The sequence below is a fragment of the Piliocolobus tephrosceles genome, chromosome 9 (genome assembly GCF_002776525.5).
Source record: "Piliocolobus tephrosceles isolate RC106 chromosome 9, ASM277652v3, whole genome shotgun sequence".
NCBI lineage: Eukaryota > Metazoa > Chordata > Mammalia > Primates > Cercopithecidae > Piliocolobus > Piliocolobus tephrosceles.
Genome location: NC_045442.1, coordinates 17,435,345 through 17,449,739, shown reverse-complemented (window position 1 = coordinate 17,449,739; position 14,395 = coordinate 17,435,345). Strand labels below are relative to the sequence as shown.

At 44.1% G+C, this 14,395-nt stretch overlaps 1 protein-coding gene across 5 annotated transcripts in view; it reads right to left on the bottom strand.

Annotated features, from left to right (window-relative positions):
* Positions 1–14,395, bottom strand: part of GFRA1 (GDNF family receptor alpha 1) — a 220,128-nt gene that overhangs the window by 188,809 nt on the left and 16,924 nt on the right. The window contains exon 1 of one of the 5 annotated variants that reach the window (XM_026456551.1): positions 13,205–13,274. The exons of the other annotated variants lie outside the window; for them this stretch is intronic. Coding sequence (XP_026312336.1) covers positions 13,205–13,274 — 70 coding nt within the window. Of the gene's footprint in view, positions 1–13,204; positions 13,275–14,395 lie in introns of those variants that run through there. 5 annotated transcript variants of the gene reach the window in all.

Below are 14,395 nucleotides of genomic sequence, written 5' to 3'. Positions count from 1 at the left end.
TGTGTGTGTGTGTGTGTGTGTGTGTGTGTGTGTGTGTGTGTGTGTGTATTTGTTTGTTTTTTTGAGACAGAGTCTCGGTGTGTTGCCCAGGCTGGAGTGCAGTGGTACGGTCTTAGCTCACTACAACCTCTGACTCTGAGTTCAAGCAATTCTCCTGCCTCAGTCTCCCAAGTAGCTGGGACTACAGGCACCCACCGCCACACCTGGCTAATTTTTGTATTTTTAGTAGAGATGGGGTTTCACTATGTTGGCCAGGCTGGTCTTGAACTCCTGACCTCAGGTGATCTGCCCACCTCGGCCTCCCAAAGTGCTGGGATTACAGGCATAAGCCACCGCGCCTGGCCAAAAACAGAGTTTTTAATAATAGAGTCCTTACCCAAACTGGCCCCTTTTGGCTTCAGAAACCACATTTCCATCAAAAATGTTTTCTTTCTTTTTTATATTTAAGGTGTACAACATGTTGTTTTGATATGCATAAACATAGTGAAATTACTACTACAGTCAAGCAAATTAATATACCCATCTGTTTTCTTAAATCAGCTGGAAAAACTACCTCCCTTCCAAATATCACTTCTTTTCAGCTTCACTTTTGAACGATCTACTTTATCCCCACCAAAGGAAAATATCTACGTCATTTCTTACATCGCATTTAAAATCTTACTACATTTATATGTCTCAAATTTAACTTATTTTTGAATATATTCTCCAGCTATAGAATATATTCAAATATTTGTATCACAAAGGAGAAGCAGAGAATGCCACTAACTCAAATGCAGCCCCAAACTATAAATTCATTTTAATTAAAGATATTTGATAAGCACCCATGCTGAAAGAAATGAAGTGGGGAGGGAGGATGCCAAAAAAAAGAGTTATCTTTTACAGAGAAATTAAAAATCACAGGAAGAATTCAATAACCCAAGAAGGCATCTAGAAACCTTCTGTTGGAATCCTTTTATCTAAGCATGCTGGTTAGCATTTGGTACTTCTCATTTCTGGTCAGTATGGTAACCTGAAATGATACACATATATAGACAATTTTCCCCCAACCCTGCCCCCCAAAAAAAGAAAAAGTAGAGAGAATACTAAATGTGATATAACAAAAAGGGGTTTTGTTTTTTGTTTTTTATTTTTAAAGAAAAAAATGGGAAACTGGGCACGTGTCTATAAGGCAACAATTTTCAACCTGGGCTGCACATTTAGAATCACCAAGAAGCTTTAAAAAAATATGTCTGGGGGTGGGGTCCAGGTATCAGGGCACTAGAGCTCCCAGTTGATTCCAACCTACAGACTGTCGTGAGAACCATTGTGACAAGGCCTTGAGAGAGCAGCCACTACAGCCACAGGCCCTGGTCAAGGAAACTCTCACAGAGCTCCCTGCGTAAAACCAGCAGCCCGTCTCTTGAAAATAGGCTCAGAATATCTCTACTCACTGGTCTGGGGACAAGAAACAGAAAGAAACATGAATCTGCTAAGAGTGGAGTCCCAAAGATACTCCTCCATGGAGTGAGGAATTAACTTAAAAATGGCCCAGCATCCATGAAACCTGTAAGGCCCAGCAGAGAAAATATAGATGACTGCATAAGTTTGCCTTAAAGATCCTATGTAGGACTACTAGAGAAAATCACTGTTACTAAAGATGAACTTATAGTTGAAATAACAAAACACACAGAATAAAAACAGTCATGACAGAGCCTACATGAACAAGATATGGGAGAATATTTCAGATTGATCTATTACAGATCCATTGATCTATTACAGAATTTATTAAAGATTGATCTGAAAAAATGCCTTATAGTAAATATTTTCAGTGAGATAGAGAAGCAATAGAAACTATAAGAACTCATCTCATCAAAAAGGAGAAAAATTGTAATATATAATTTTAATAATTATAATTTAATTTAATTTTAATGATTTAATTTAATTTTTATATAATTTAATATATATAATCCTATATATCAAAATATATAGGAATTCTAAAACTAAGATATATAGGCATCAAAATTTTAAAAACTCAATATATGGGTTCAACAAAACATAGAAGGAGAGAGAATTAATGACTAGGAGGAAAGACTTGAACACACCTGATCCCAAATGTATGTCAGAGAAATAAGGAAACTGAAAATAGGATTCCAAAGTTGAGTGAAATAGAGGAAAGAGGAAGAAGCTTTGTCTGATAGAAGTTCAAAAGGAAGAGAAGTGAAAGAACAGAGAAGTATTAGAAGAGGATAACTGCAAAATTTTCCAGAACTAAACAAAAATACATGTATTCACATAGGAGAAATAAAATCATACCTAATGCCAAAAATGAGGAATGTTTTTAAAAATCACACCTAAATACCAATGAAATTAGTAATCAAAAGCCAACAGGGAAACCTTAAAGTATGAGAAAGAAAGCTAAAAAGAGAGCTTAAAGAAACAATAGTTAGACATTCTAGACTCTATCAGCAACTACAGATGCCAGCTGGCAGTGGAATAATACTGTAAAAATGCTAAAAGAAAATAATTGCCAAACCAGAATATTATACCCAAGTAAATAATTATTCAAGAATGAAGACCAAATGAAGACGTTTTCAACCTGAAAAGACCCAGTGAAATACATATCTGAAAATGAGTTTGTATCCAAAATATACAAAGAACTCTTAAAATGTGACAATAAGAAAACAACTCAATTTTTAAAATGAGTAAGAGATCTGAGCAGACATCTCACCAAAGAAGATACACAGATGGCAAATAAGCATATGAAAAGATGTTCCACACCATATGCCATGAGGGACTTACAAAGTAAAATAAAAACAACCATGAGATACCCCACACACCTATTAGAATGGCTAAAATCCAAAAGCCTGACAATACCAAATGCTGATGAGGGCACAGAGCACCAAGGACTTTCCCTCAAAGCTACTAGGAATGCAAAATGGTACAGCCACTTTGCAAGGCAGTTTGGACAGTTTTTACAAAGCTAAATATAGACTTTAAATATGATCCAGCAATCACACTCCTAGGTACTTACCCGACTGAGTTGAAAAATTAGGTCCACACAAAAAAAGGAACACAAATGTTTATAGCTTTATTCATAACAAAACGGACAACAGCCAAAACTGGAAAGAAGACATCCTTCAGTAGCAAATGGATAAACAAAGTGTGGTCCATCTATACGATGGAACACGATTATTCAGCAGTTGAAAGAAGTGAACTATGAAGCCACAAAAAGAGGAAACTTAAGTGCATATTACTAGGTGAAAGAAACCAGTCCTCGGGGCGCTATGATTCCAACCATATCACATTCTGGAAAAAGGAAACTATGGAGACAGTAAAAAGATCAGTGGCTGCCAGAGGCTTAGGAGAAGAGGAGGGATAAATAGGGGAAGCCCAGGTGGTTTTAGGGCAGTGACACTCTTCTGTGTGATACTGTGATGGTGAATACATGGCACTGTACATTTGTCAAAACTCATAGAACTGTTTAACATAAAGAGGGAACACTACTGTAAACTATGAACTTTGGTTAATGATAATGTATCAATGACTCATTAATTGTAACAAATGCACCACACTACAGAGACATGTTAATAATAGGAGAAACGGCATGGTGGCTCACTCCTGTCATCCCAGCACTTTGGGAGGCTGAGGCAGGCAGATCATGAGGTCAGGACTTTGAGACCAGCCTGGCCAACATAGTGAAACCTGTCTCTACTAAAAGGTACAAAAAGTTAGCCAGGCATGGTGGCAGCTGCCTGTAATCCCAGCTACTTAGAAGGCTGAGGCAGGAGAATCGCTTGAACCCAGGAGGCAGAGGTTACAGTGAGACGAGGTTGCACCATTGCATTCCAGCCTGGGCAACAAGAGCCAGACTCCATCTCAATAATAATAAAAATAATAATAGGAGAAATTTTGGGGGCAGAGGGTATATGGGAACACTTTGTACTACTATCTGCTCAATTTTTCTGTAGATCTGAAACTGTTCTAAAAATATAGTCTAGTAATTAGAAAAAATGAAAAGGAAAAAAAGACAGTGATTACCGTGCATAGACACTGAATGGACTATTAAAAGATATGCGTCAGCAAAAAGGACACTCAACACGGAGGCATAAGCAAAGAAATAGGCTAATAAACTAAAATAGTAAATCAAAAGCCAAATAGCAATTAGTAAATTAAAAGATGCCTTGACTACTTAAAAACAAAAGTGAATTTTGAAGGATTTAAAAATGAGGGGAAAATGCATATCCCCTTGTATGGTATGTGAATTATATCTCAATAAAGCTGTTACCAAAAAATAAAAAATAAAACGTGCATGCCTCATAACCCAGTAGTCCTATTTCTAATTATCAATTTCCTTGATATGCACAGAGAAACCAGAATAAAAACAACAGTATTATTTGTAATTTCAAAAACAAGGAATGCCCATCAAGAGTGGAATATTGTTCGTGCAAGTATATATGGTAAAACATAAAAATGCGGATAGCACGAACAACAGCTCTGCAGAGGCAAAGATGTTCAGATTTACAAAAAGTATTTTAATGTGTCCAAAATGGAACTCTAAGTCTGCACCGCTGTATGCAAAAATAGCACTGGCCCCCCACCCCTGCCCCATCTCAGAAAATGGCACTGTCATTCACCCAGGTGAATGCCAACATCAAAATTCCTAGAAGCCATCCCTGGCTTCTCTCCTTCTCTCACTCCCTGTCTCCAATTCATCAGTACAACATGTGGGTCCCCTGAATCCAACTGCTTCTCATCACTAATCCAAGTGCAAGCCCCTATCAGTTCTGGAGTTGATGCTACAACAGACTTCTTTTTCTGTTTCTCCTGTTGCCTATTTACAGTTACGAGATTCTTCTAAAACATAAGTGAGATCATGACATTACCTTCTTCAAAACCCCCCCAGTCCTTCAAAGAGCTTCTCATCAGTTTTGGAACAAACCCCAGAGTCCTTATCCCGGGGTCTCTAAGGCCCTGCGGCCATGTGCTGGGGCCCCTGGCTGGCTCTCCCAGCCCTCAATTACTGGGGTGCATTTCCACTGCTCAGCTTGCTCCTTGGACTCACCAGCCTCTTTCCACCTCTGAGGCTGGGCATTGACTGGTCCCTCCATCTCAGAGGCTCTTTCCCAGACTTCACAAGCTTGGGACCTTCATGTCAGTGTCAAATGTCTCAGCAGAGAAGACTTCCTCTATCTAAAATAGTACCCACTCCTATCACTCTCTACTCCCCACCCTCTTCTATTTGCCTTCATTATATATTGATGTATCATCTGCCTCCCCCTAGACAGAATGCAGACTCCTTGAGGGCAAAGGCTTTTAATGGCTGGTTCCCCATCGTATCTCCAATATACTTGGCCCACAGAAGGCACTCTGAAAATACTTGTAGAATGAATCACTTATGCAATGATACTTTAAGTAGACTTCAACTTTACCTGTAATAGTTTCTTTTTTAAATGATACGGTTTTAAAAGGCAAATAGTTACATTGGTTCATTCTGGGTGGTGGGTACACAGGAGTTTCCTGTCCTCTTGACTTTTCGGGTATTTGACATGAGACGGTAATTCCCCGCCAGCTGGGGAGCTGACTTTGTGTTCCGCAGGCTGAATCCGACCAGATCTGTGGCCCTGAACTTCTTCTAGAATGTGGCCTGGGTGTGGCAAGGGCAAAAGGGGACAGCAAGGGAGCAGCCTCAGAGCTGGAGATCTCAGGCTCATGGGGCTTGGCCTGCCACTTGCTATGAGGCTGGGCCAAGTCTCATAGTGGCCTGCACCTACTAGACCTGAGCTGTACCTCCACCATGCCAGGCATAAGGCAATCAGACAGGAAAGGGAGCGCTGTTCCTTTCTCTGGAGCCTTAAGGGACATGAAGGGGATGCTCAGGGGAGGAGAAGCAGCTGATCTCCAGACAACTTCAAATCTCCAACAGGCCCCACAACGAGTCACAACTCACCTTCTGCACTTTCACTAGAAGATCCCTCAGGCTCCTTCCAGCTCCAAAGTGCTAGGGTTCATTGTTTCTAATTGTCTTGAATCCATTCTCTTCCCACAGTTGAAGGAAAATCAAAACAACCAAAAGTGACTTGCTTTAAAACTGTGGAGTTGGCAAAGCATTTTGTTATGTGTCAGCTCCTATAGGCCTGCCAACAAGTCCATAACCCCAGTTCACAGTAGAGAAAACTGAGGCTGGGGAGTGGGGTAGGCAGTTTAAGGACTGGCCTAAGAGCGTGGGGTCTGTTCGAAAAGCAGCGAATTAAATCTCTAGCATACCAGCACTAATGCTCCAGGGGCCTCTTTTCCTCAGATGGGTGTAGTTGGTCCTTCTCAAATGTGACAATGACGACAGTGGGCTGAGGAAACCATGCACACCCTGCAATTCCCGCCACGGTGAATTCCAAGATTTAGGCATCCAGGCTGAGTCTGCAGGCCAGTTCCAGGGCTGCCACATGGTCCCACTCCTTCCCCCAGTTCCTAGCCAGCTCTAGATGACACGTCCAGTCTCATCTCACACTGGCCACTCTGGCCTGCTCCCTCGCCCCACACGACCTTGGCCTTTCCTTTGCTGGAACATTCTTCCCACCCTAAGCCTTATCACTGGTGCTCAGAGCATCACCTGTTTCTCTTTGGGATCACTTTTTACACTTGGATTTTCTAAGTATTTGTGTCTCTCCCTTCTGCTAGACTATAAGCTCCATGGGGGGAGGGGCCAATCTGACTTTGGTCTCCATTCTACAGCCAAGTACTGAGTCCAGGATGGTGTATATGAGGCTGTGAGGCCTGCAATTGCTTGGGTCCATTACTGAACACAAGAGACAAGTGTGGCACTGTTGGGAGATCCTAACATGTTGGCGCTGCAGATGTCGCCCCCAACACAAAGAGCACATCCAAGAACTGGAAGTCCAGGAGGCATGGTCCTGGTGACAGCAATTTGCCAGAATCCTGTCCTACTTCTGGCCTTCTGATAAGTCCTAAGTGCTGACAAATTTTCTTTATCATCCAAGTATGCTTGAGATGAGTTTTCTGTCCTTCATGAAAGAAAGGCTCCTGACAGATGCACCTCCCTGGCAAGACCGTAGGCTCCCTCATGTCATGACCTGTACACCTCTGCCCTGCTTCAACTAAGTGCTGGGCACCAAGTAGCTATTTGGTAAGCATCTTCTACTTACCTAGCTCCCACTTACTATGTATTTGTTCATTCATTCATTCATTCATTTATTCAACAAATATCTACTTAGCACCCACTACATAGTTTTCTTGGGAAAACTACCCAGGTACAGAGAATTGAACAAGCCAGATGGGGTCCTTACTTGCACGCAACCTAACATTAGTTAAAGAAACAGGCACACGACACAAGTAAATCTACAAAATAGCTGAGGACAGTGGTAGGGTCTGTGCAGATAATGAAACAGGAAAATGTAATAAAGAATGAACAAGGAGGGAGTGATATTTAGCAAAGTGGTCTTCTTTTTATGGAAGACCTCTGGGTTGAAAATGACAAGGAGGAGCCAGCTAACTGAAGATCATGGAGAACATTCCAGATGACAGGGGAAGGAGAGCAAAGGCTTCGAGGCAGAACAAGCGAGATGTGTGTACCAGGGAGTAGAAAGGCAGACTGTCTTCAGATCTACCATCCTTCGTGGGAAATGGGGCTCGATGAGGCCAGAAAAGTGGGCAAGGACCTGATTCTTTAAGAATTTCTCCAATGATAGTACAGATGTGTACAGGGATTGCCTTCATCTCCTGGGGCGTCGCCATTCTTCAGGCCTGTCCTACATGGACACTACATATGTCAACCAAGGAGAGAGGACCCTGGGCGCTGGGTCCCCGCTTCCGCCTCATTTTGTCTCCTAGCACAGCCCTCAACCATTCTGGTCTTTAATTCTGTTATCCATCCATCAAGTAAGGATTTGATGATGAACTTGATGATCACAAAAGACTCTTCCAACATCAGGATTCTATAATTATCTTGCTTTGTGTTATATTTTTAAAAGAATGAGATAAATCAATACAAAACATGAGCCCGGCACTAGAGGAGAGCTATCATTTAAGGATTACATTTTCAAAGTGAACATCTGAAGTACAACAGGGCAAAGCCGGCCCCTCCAAGTCACACTCCAGCACAAAGTCTCCAGTTCAGACGGCTGTTTCACGCATGTCTCAGAATTCTAGGATAGTGAAACACAGCCACAGATACTTTTCTGGGTACAGTTCATGAGCCCCACTACCCAAAAAGCAGGTGCCATCGCTTTGAAGGTTCCTGGTGTCCCCTGGCCATAGCTCCCTCCTGAGCCCTGGTGGTGGCCTGGTCACATTACTGGCCCCCTGCGCAGGGCAGCAGAAGGAGATAATCACTGGTAAAAAGGGACCAGGCTCCCACCTTATTAGCCCCCTGTTTCTGGGGAATGTACCAGGCTTGGTCCACCTGGGGTCCTTGGAGCTCTGCCACAATGCTCTTCAGCAGTGCTCAGAATGGCCAGTTCCCCCTTGTCATTTACGTCCCAGCTCAAAGTCACCTTCTCAGAGAGGCACATTCTGACTTTCATGTGTAAAAAGGGTCCCCTTCTCCCCTCTGTTCCCTTCCCTATCATATTGGTCAGTTTTCTTCTTCAGAGTACTGACTGCCATCAAAACACGTGCATTTTAATTCATATGTCTCCTCTACTAGACTATAAGTTTCATGAGTTCATCCTGCCCATGCCAATGTCCCCAGTACCCTAGCACAATGTCCAGCCCACAAAAGTTGGCTCAGTAGACATTGTTGATGGACTGAAGGAAGAAGTCATCCAAAGATCCTTGACCAAGCTCCGAAGAGCACATGGCAGGTCAGAGCCAGAAAATTCCTGGGCAAATCATCCACCATAGCACAGCAGTTTTCACCTAAGACAGCACACCTGGGTTAAGGGTGGGGGGTGGATGTCTCAGAATATCATACACCTCCCCCACGAGACACTGATGCACAAAATGTGTGAGGTTGCCTCACACATTAGAACCACTGGTTAGAACCACTGGTATGGTCCAAACACTGTGCTTTGCCAGAGAGGAACAGAAGGGTCTAGCAAAAAATGTATAATGGGACATTCAGAGAGTCTAACTCAGGTGTCTGACACATACAAAGAATATCTCAAGTCCAATGTCAGCCTTCTAGGCGTTTAAACACTTCAGCCAGTAGAGTTCCTTTATACCTGGGAGCTGGTGGGGAGGCAAATCTGTCGATTCCAGCATCTCATGCTCAATTTCAAGAGGAGAAGTAGGTGAAATGGTGCCAGGCCCACAACCAGGGCTTACCAAGCAAAACACGCCACAGTCACCTGGATGGGTGGAGGAGGTACGCATCTGAGAAGGGGCTGGAAATGCAGTCATGAGGCTGACTCAGTAAGGGCAGAGGAGCAAAAATGGGCAGGAGGGTGGGCAAAGGAGGCTTTGTCGTCATTCCACATTGTAAAAGCCAGCTTAGAGGACACAGACAATAGACCTTTTTTTTTTTTTTTTTACAGTTACCAAATATAAAACCCTGAGCATAAATTTTCTATTTTAGGGTTTTCTAAACAACATTTGACTTTGTGAGTGTTTTACATCTAGGGTAAATATTTGCCATGCATTTCTGGCCCACGTCAGAGTGCTTATCTAAAAACCTGTTTTGTTCCGCTCTTAATAGGAAAATTCTACATCCAACGCAGGGTACTCACTCTGCCTAGGAACTCACAAGCACTTCACCTTCCCTCAGTCTCCAAGGCTCGCCCACAACACGAGCAGCAAGCCGGATCTGCATGAGAGCCATTTCTGAGAGGCTGTTTCTATCTACGTCGACTGCACTTTCTCTTAATGAAGGGTAAGCACGTGGAGGAACAGGTCAATGGCTGCCCTCACGCTCAGGTGCATCTGCCTCAGCTCCACCGGGCTGCAAGAAATGTGGGAAAATGTAGTAACCCTAAGGCAAGGCTGCAGGTGAGACCAAGTGAGGTATACAGCTGGTGCCTATTGCAGCATGATGGGGCTGCTTTGTCTTATAGGCAAGCCAGGCTATCAGTGGTCATGCATCTCAGGTGGTAAGTACAAATGTACTGAGCAGTCTCCAGAGAGCAGCCACGAAGTCTGCAACGCACCCTCACCACTTCCGCCCTGGAAAGCTGGAAGGACCAGCACACGGACCACCTGCCCTTCCCAGGTGCAGTGCGATCTCTCGAGGCCAGTAAACAGATTCTTGTCTTCAACTAACAACTTCTATCACGGTGATTGGATGATAGGCTTCAACACGCTGTCTCATAACACAGATCCAGTCCTTACAATGACACGGCACGGCGGATACTGTCTACATTTTACAAATCAGGAAACTGAGGCTTAATGGTATTAAACAACCTGCCTAAGTTATGAAAGGATGAAGTCAGGATGCAAACTTAGTCTGACTCCAAATCTACATCCTTTCTACTATAGCACTGCTCCCCCCGCCCCCTGCAATATAAAAATATCTCCCTAAGGTTCTAATGTGCCTCTTCCTCAGTCCACAAGATTAAAAGAGAAGGCAAGTTCAATACAGACCATGTTTGAGTTATGGCCAGGATATCTAGATGGGACTACCTAGCACGCAGCTGGCTAGACCTGTTCGAAACGAGGGCTACACAAAAATCAGAGTTCATCCACAAATTCCCCGGAGGCCTCTGCTACATAGGAAATAACAGAGCAAAAGATGCCACAGAAACTGCAGAACTGGAGGTCATGGGCACCTAGGTGGAAGCACAGAGTGCCAGGATCCCTGGAGGGCTCTGCAGTGAGTCCAGCCAGCCAGGGCAGGTATGGGACAGAAACCAGGGTCAAGATCAGTTGCGGTGGCTGAGGCCTGTAAACCCAGCACTTTGGGAAGCCGAGATGGGTGGATCATTTGAAGTCAGGAGTTCAAAAACAGCCCGACCAACATGGTGAAACCCCATCTGTACTAAAAATACAAAAATTAGCCAGGCATAGGGGTGCATGCCTGTAGTCCCAGCTACTCGGAAGGCTGAGGCAGGAGAATTGCGTGAACCTGGGAGGCTGAGGTTACAGTGAGCCAAGATCGCACCACTGCACTGCAGCCTGAGCGGGAGAGTGAGACTCTGTCTCACAAGAGAAAAAAATAAAAGAAGAAAGAAAGAAACCAGGGTCAAGGACAGAGAGGCATCCAGGAAAACTTCTGGCTAAGTCTGGGGCCTTCTTCCTAAGCCTCTCTAAAATAAAAAACATGTAATTTTTTTTTTTTCTATTCAAATACAAACGGTGCTTAGACCAGAGGTAGCTGAGGATCCATCTTGCATCTAGCTACTTTTGTTCTTGACAATCAAAACGGCAACAAGGGGGATAGCATGCAAGGGGCTAGGCCTTTGCAGCTGAACAAACTTTGCTCGAATTCAGGATTTGCCACCAACTAGCTATGTAGCCTTAGGCAGGTCACTGGACTTCTCCGAGTTTTGGTTTCCTCTTATGCAAAATGTGAATAATGCCCCTCATGCAGACTCAAGGCTAACATTCAGGCTTTTGTGAAGATTAAATGAAATAGCCTATGAGACCGGGTACAATGGCTCATGCCTTTAATCCCAGTACTTTGGGAGGCCAAGGCAGGCAGATCACGTGAGGTCAGGAGTTCGAGACCAGCCTGGCCAACATGGTGAAACACCATCTCTACTAAAAATTTTTTAAAAAATGAGCTAGGCATGGTGGCAGGTGCCTGTAATCCCAGCTACTCGGAAGGCTGAGGCAGGAGAATTTCGTGAACCTTGGAGGCAGAGGCTGCAGTGAGCCAAGATCGTACCATTGCATTCCAGCCTAGGCAACAAAGAGAGACTATCTTAAAACAAAACAACAAAAAATAAAAATAAAAAAATAAGAAAAGAAAAGTAAAGAAAAGAAAAAAGAAATAGCCTATGAAAGCATCTCCTGTTTAGGCATGGTGGCTTATGCCTATAATCCCAACACTTTGAGAGGACAAGGCAGGAGGATTGCTTGAGACAGAAGTTTGAGACCATCCTGAGCAACATAGTGAGACCCTGACTGGAAGAAAGGAAGGGAGGAAGGAAGGAAGGAAGGAAGGAAGGAAGGAAGGAAGGAAGGAAGGAAGGAAGGAAGGAAGGAAGGAAGGAAGGGAGGGAGGGAGGGAGGAGGGAGGAAGGGAGGGAAAGCAGGCATCCCCTACCCTACTGATGGGAGCCCAGCACACATTTCACAATTAATATTCTTTGACAACTGCCCTTTGGCAACCAGAGCCAGCTGTCACTCTGACCTCAGGGCTGGAACTTGAGTCAGAGGCATCCCAAAAAATGCTCCTGGGAACCAGAACAGCTAAATCTTCAAGTCTAAAGTGGACGTCCATGGACATCTTGATCCTTGCTGGCAATGCCTATTTTCCTAAAGAGGAACCTTGTCACAGGAAGAATATCTCAGGGCCAGATCCTCAGAAAACTGCCACATGACCAACCAGCCAGTATTCAAAAAAACAGCTGCCACCAAACCCCAAAGGAAGTCATTTCCAGGCAATGCCCTTCCACAAGAGGATTCTAGAGAGATCTCAAACCCAGACAAAGAAGACTGAGATAAATGTGTGGTGCTCAAGAATTCTGACCCTCACCTGACCCCATGCACAAGATAGTTGCAGTAAGTTCACTTTCTCTGCAGACTGACAAAGCCACCAACAGCTGTGGAATGTCAAAAACAAGGCTGCCTGGGTCTAAAGTTACCCCCTCCTCCACCATGAGAGGAAAGAAAACACATTTCTGGGCTTCAGCTTCTTTAAATTTTGCTTATGAGGAACAAATGTCGACAAGATATAGGATATGCTGCTCTGTTTGCCACCAAAATGCATGGAACACAATTTGATATGAAGCTACACCCGCTTAATTGTGATGCATTAAGTATTATGTTCATTGTTTCTGAAACTGAGTAGAAATGAATAATTTATTTCAGACAAAGGAAATTCTTGAATATGAAATGCCTCATCTTTTAAAATTACAATTTGGAAAGCAAGAAGGAAAAAATACCCATAGCCAGTGAACCTTATACTGCTAATAGAAAACAATGCTTCAACTGTTTCTACTTTGTTTGCAAACATTGCATTGTTTAAACATTCTTGAGAATCATCAGAAAAAAAAAAAACACTAGGTTTCCACCACGTTCACATCCACTCAACACAGGGCTAGCATATTCAGTAGTAATTTTCTGTGCTGGCTGGGTACACGCCCTTTCCTTTCCCACTGATGGGTTAGCTCACCTGGAATCCACTCCCCACATCCCCGCATTCTGGTCTCTGCCATCCCCTTCCAGAACTTTCCTTCCTGCATCCTAGTTCTCTGCCATCCCCTTCCAGAACTTCCTGCATCCTAGTTCTCTGCCATCCCCTTCCAGAACTTTCCTTCCTGCATCCTAGTTCTCTGCCATCCCCTTCCAGAACTTTCCTTCCTGCATCCTAGTTCTCTTCCTCTCTCCTTCTCCCCTCCCTTTACATGGCATTGCACTCTGCACTTTCTGGCTCACCACCATCTCCCCAGCAGCTAGCACATTCTCTGGCGCACAGTAAGTTTGCAAAAAACCTGAGTTACTGCTTAGGCGTAGAGTAGAAAATCAATGTTTTGGACTGACTGGTATTGTAATTTCGGGTATGGCTATTGGTGTTTCTTTTCTTTTCAGAGCAGAAGAGATCTGCATGCACTCAAATCATCTACTATTCCTGTTTCATGCTAATAAATTGAGGGAGGAGGAGAAAGGGAGTGAGAATGCATAGGAAAGGAAGGCGCTGGCATTCACCTCACCCGCCCACCCCTGTTTCCTGCACAGTTCAGGAGGGCCAAACATGAACAAAACATTCCCTAAGTGTTACTTCTAGCAACCCTATGAACTGGATACTATTATTAGCCCCATTTACACATACAGAACCTAGAACTTTGTAAGTATTTACCTGTGGTCTCACAGCTACTACGTGCTGGAACATGGAATTCAAACCCGAGTGCGCTTAATTCCAAGGCTTTTGCTCCTTGCCACTGTGCTATTCTGCAGCACATATATTTTTTGGGATCATCAGGACCTCCTCCCCTGCCCCTCCCCATTCCTAGCCCTATCTCTGGGATGATTGCAGAGGGTTAGCCCGGTAGGTCCTGACCTAGGAACGTGTTGCCCTTCCTCCCAGGGATCATCAGCAGCTGAAAAGGGCAGCATCACCTCTTCCCACCCCAGCCCCATTGATGTCATCGGTCATCAAAACAATGTCATAACACAGCATGGGCGCAGGGTAGGACACACAGAGAGGGTTCAGTAGCTTCTCAGGAGCCAGTTCTGTGGGCTGCATAGGCACTCCCCGCCCCCCCCCCCCCGCTTCCTCCCCATCCTCTCCCCTCGAGCAGGTGCTCCCTGGGGTGAGTGGGCACTGCTTTCAATTAACACAACTCCCTTCATTTAGAACCCTTGA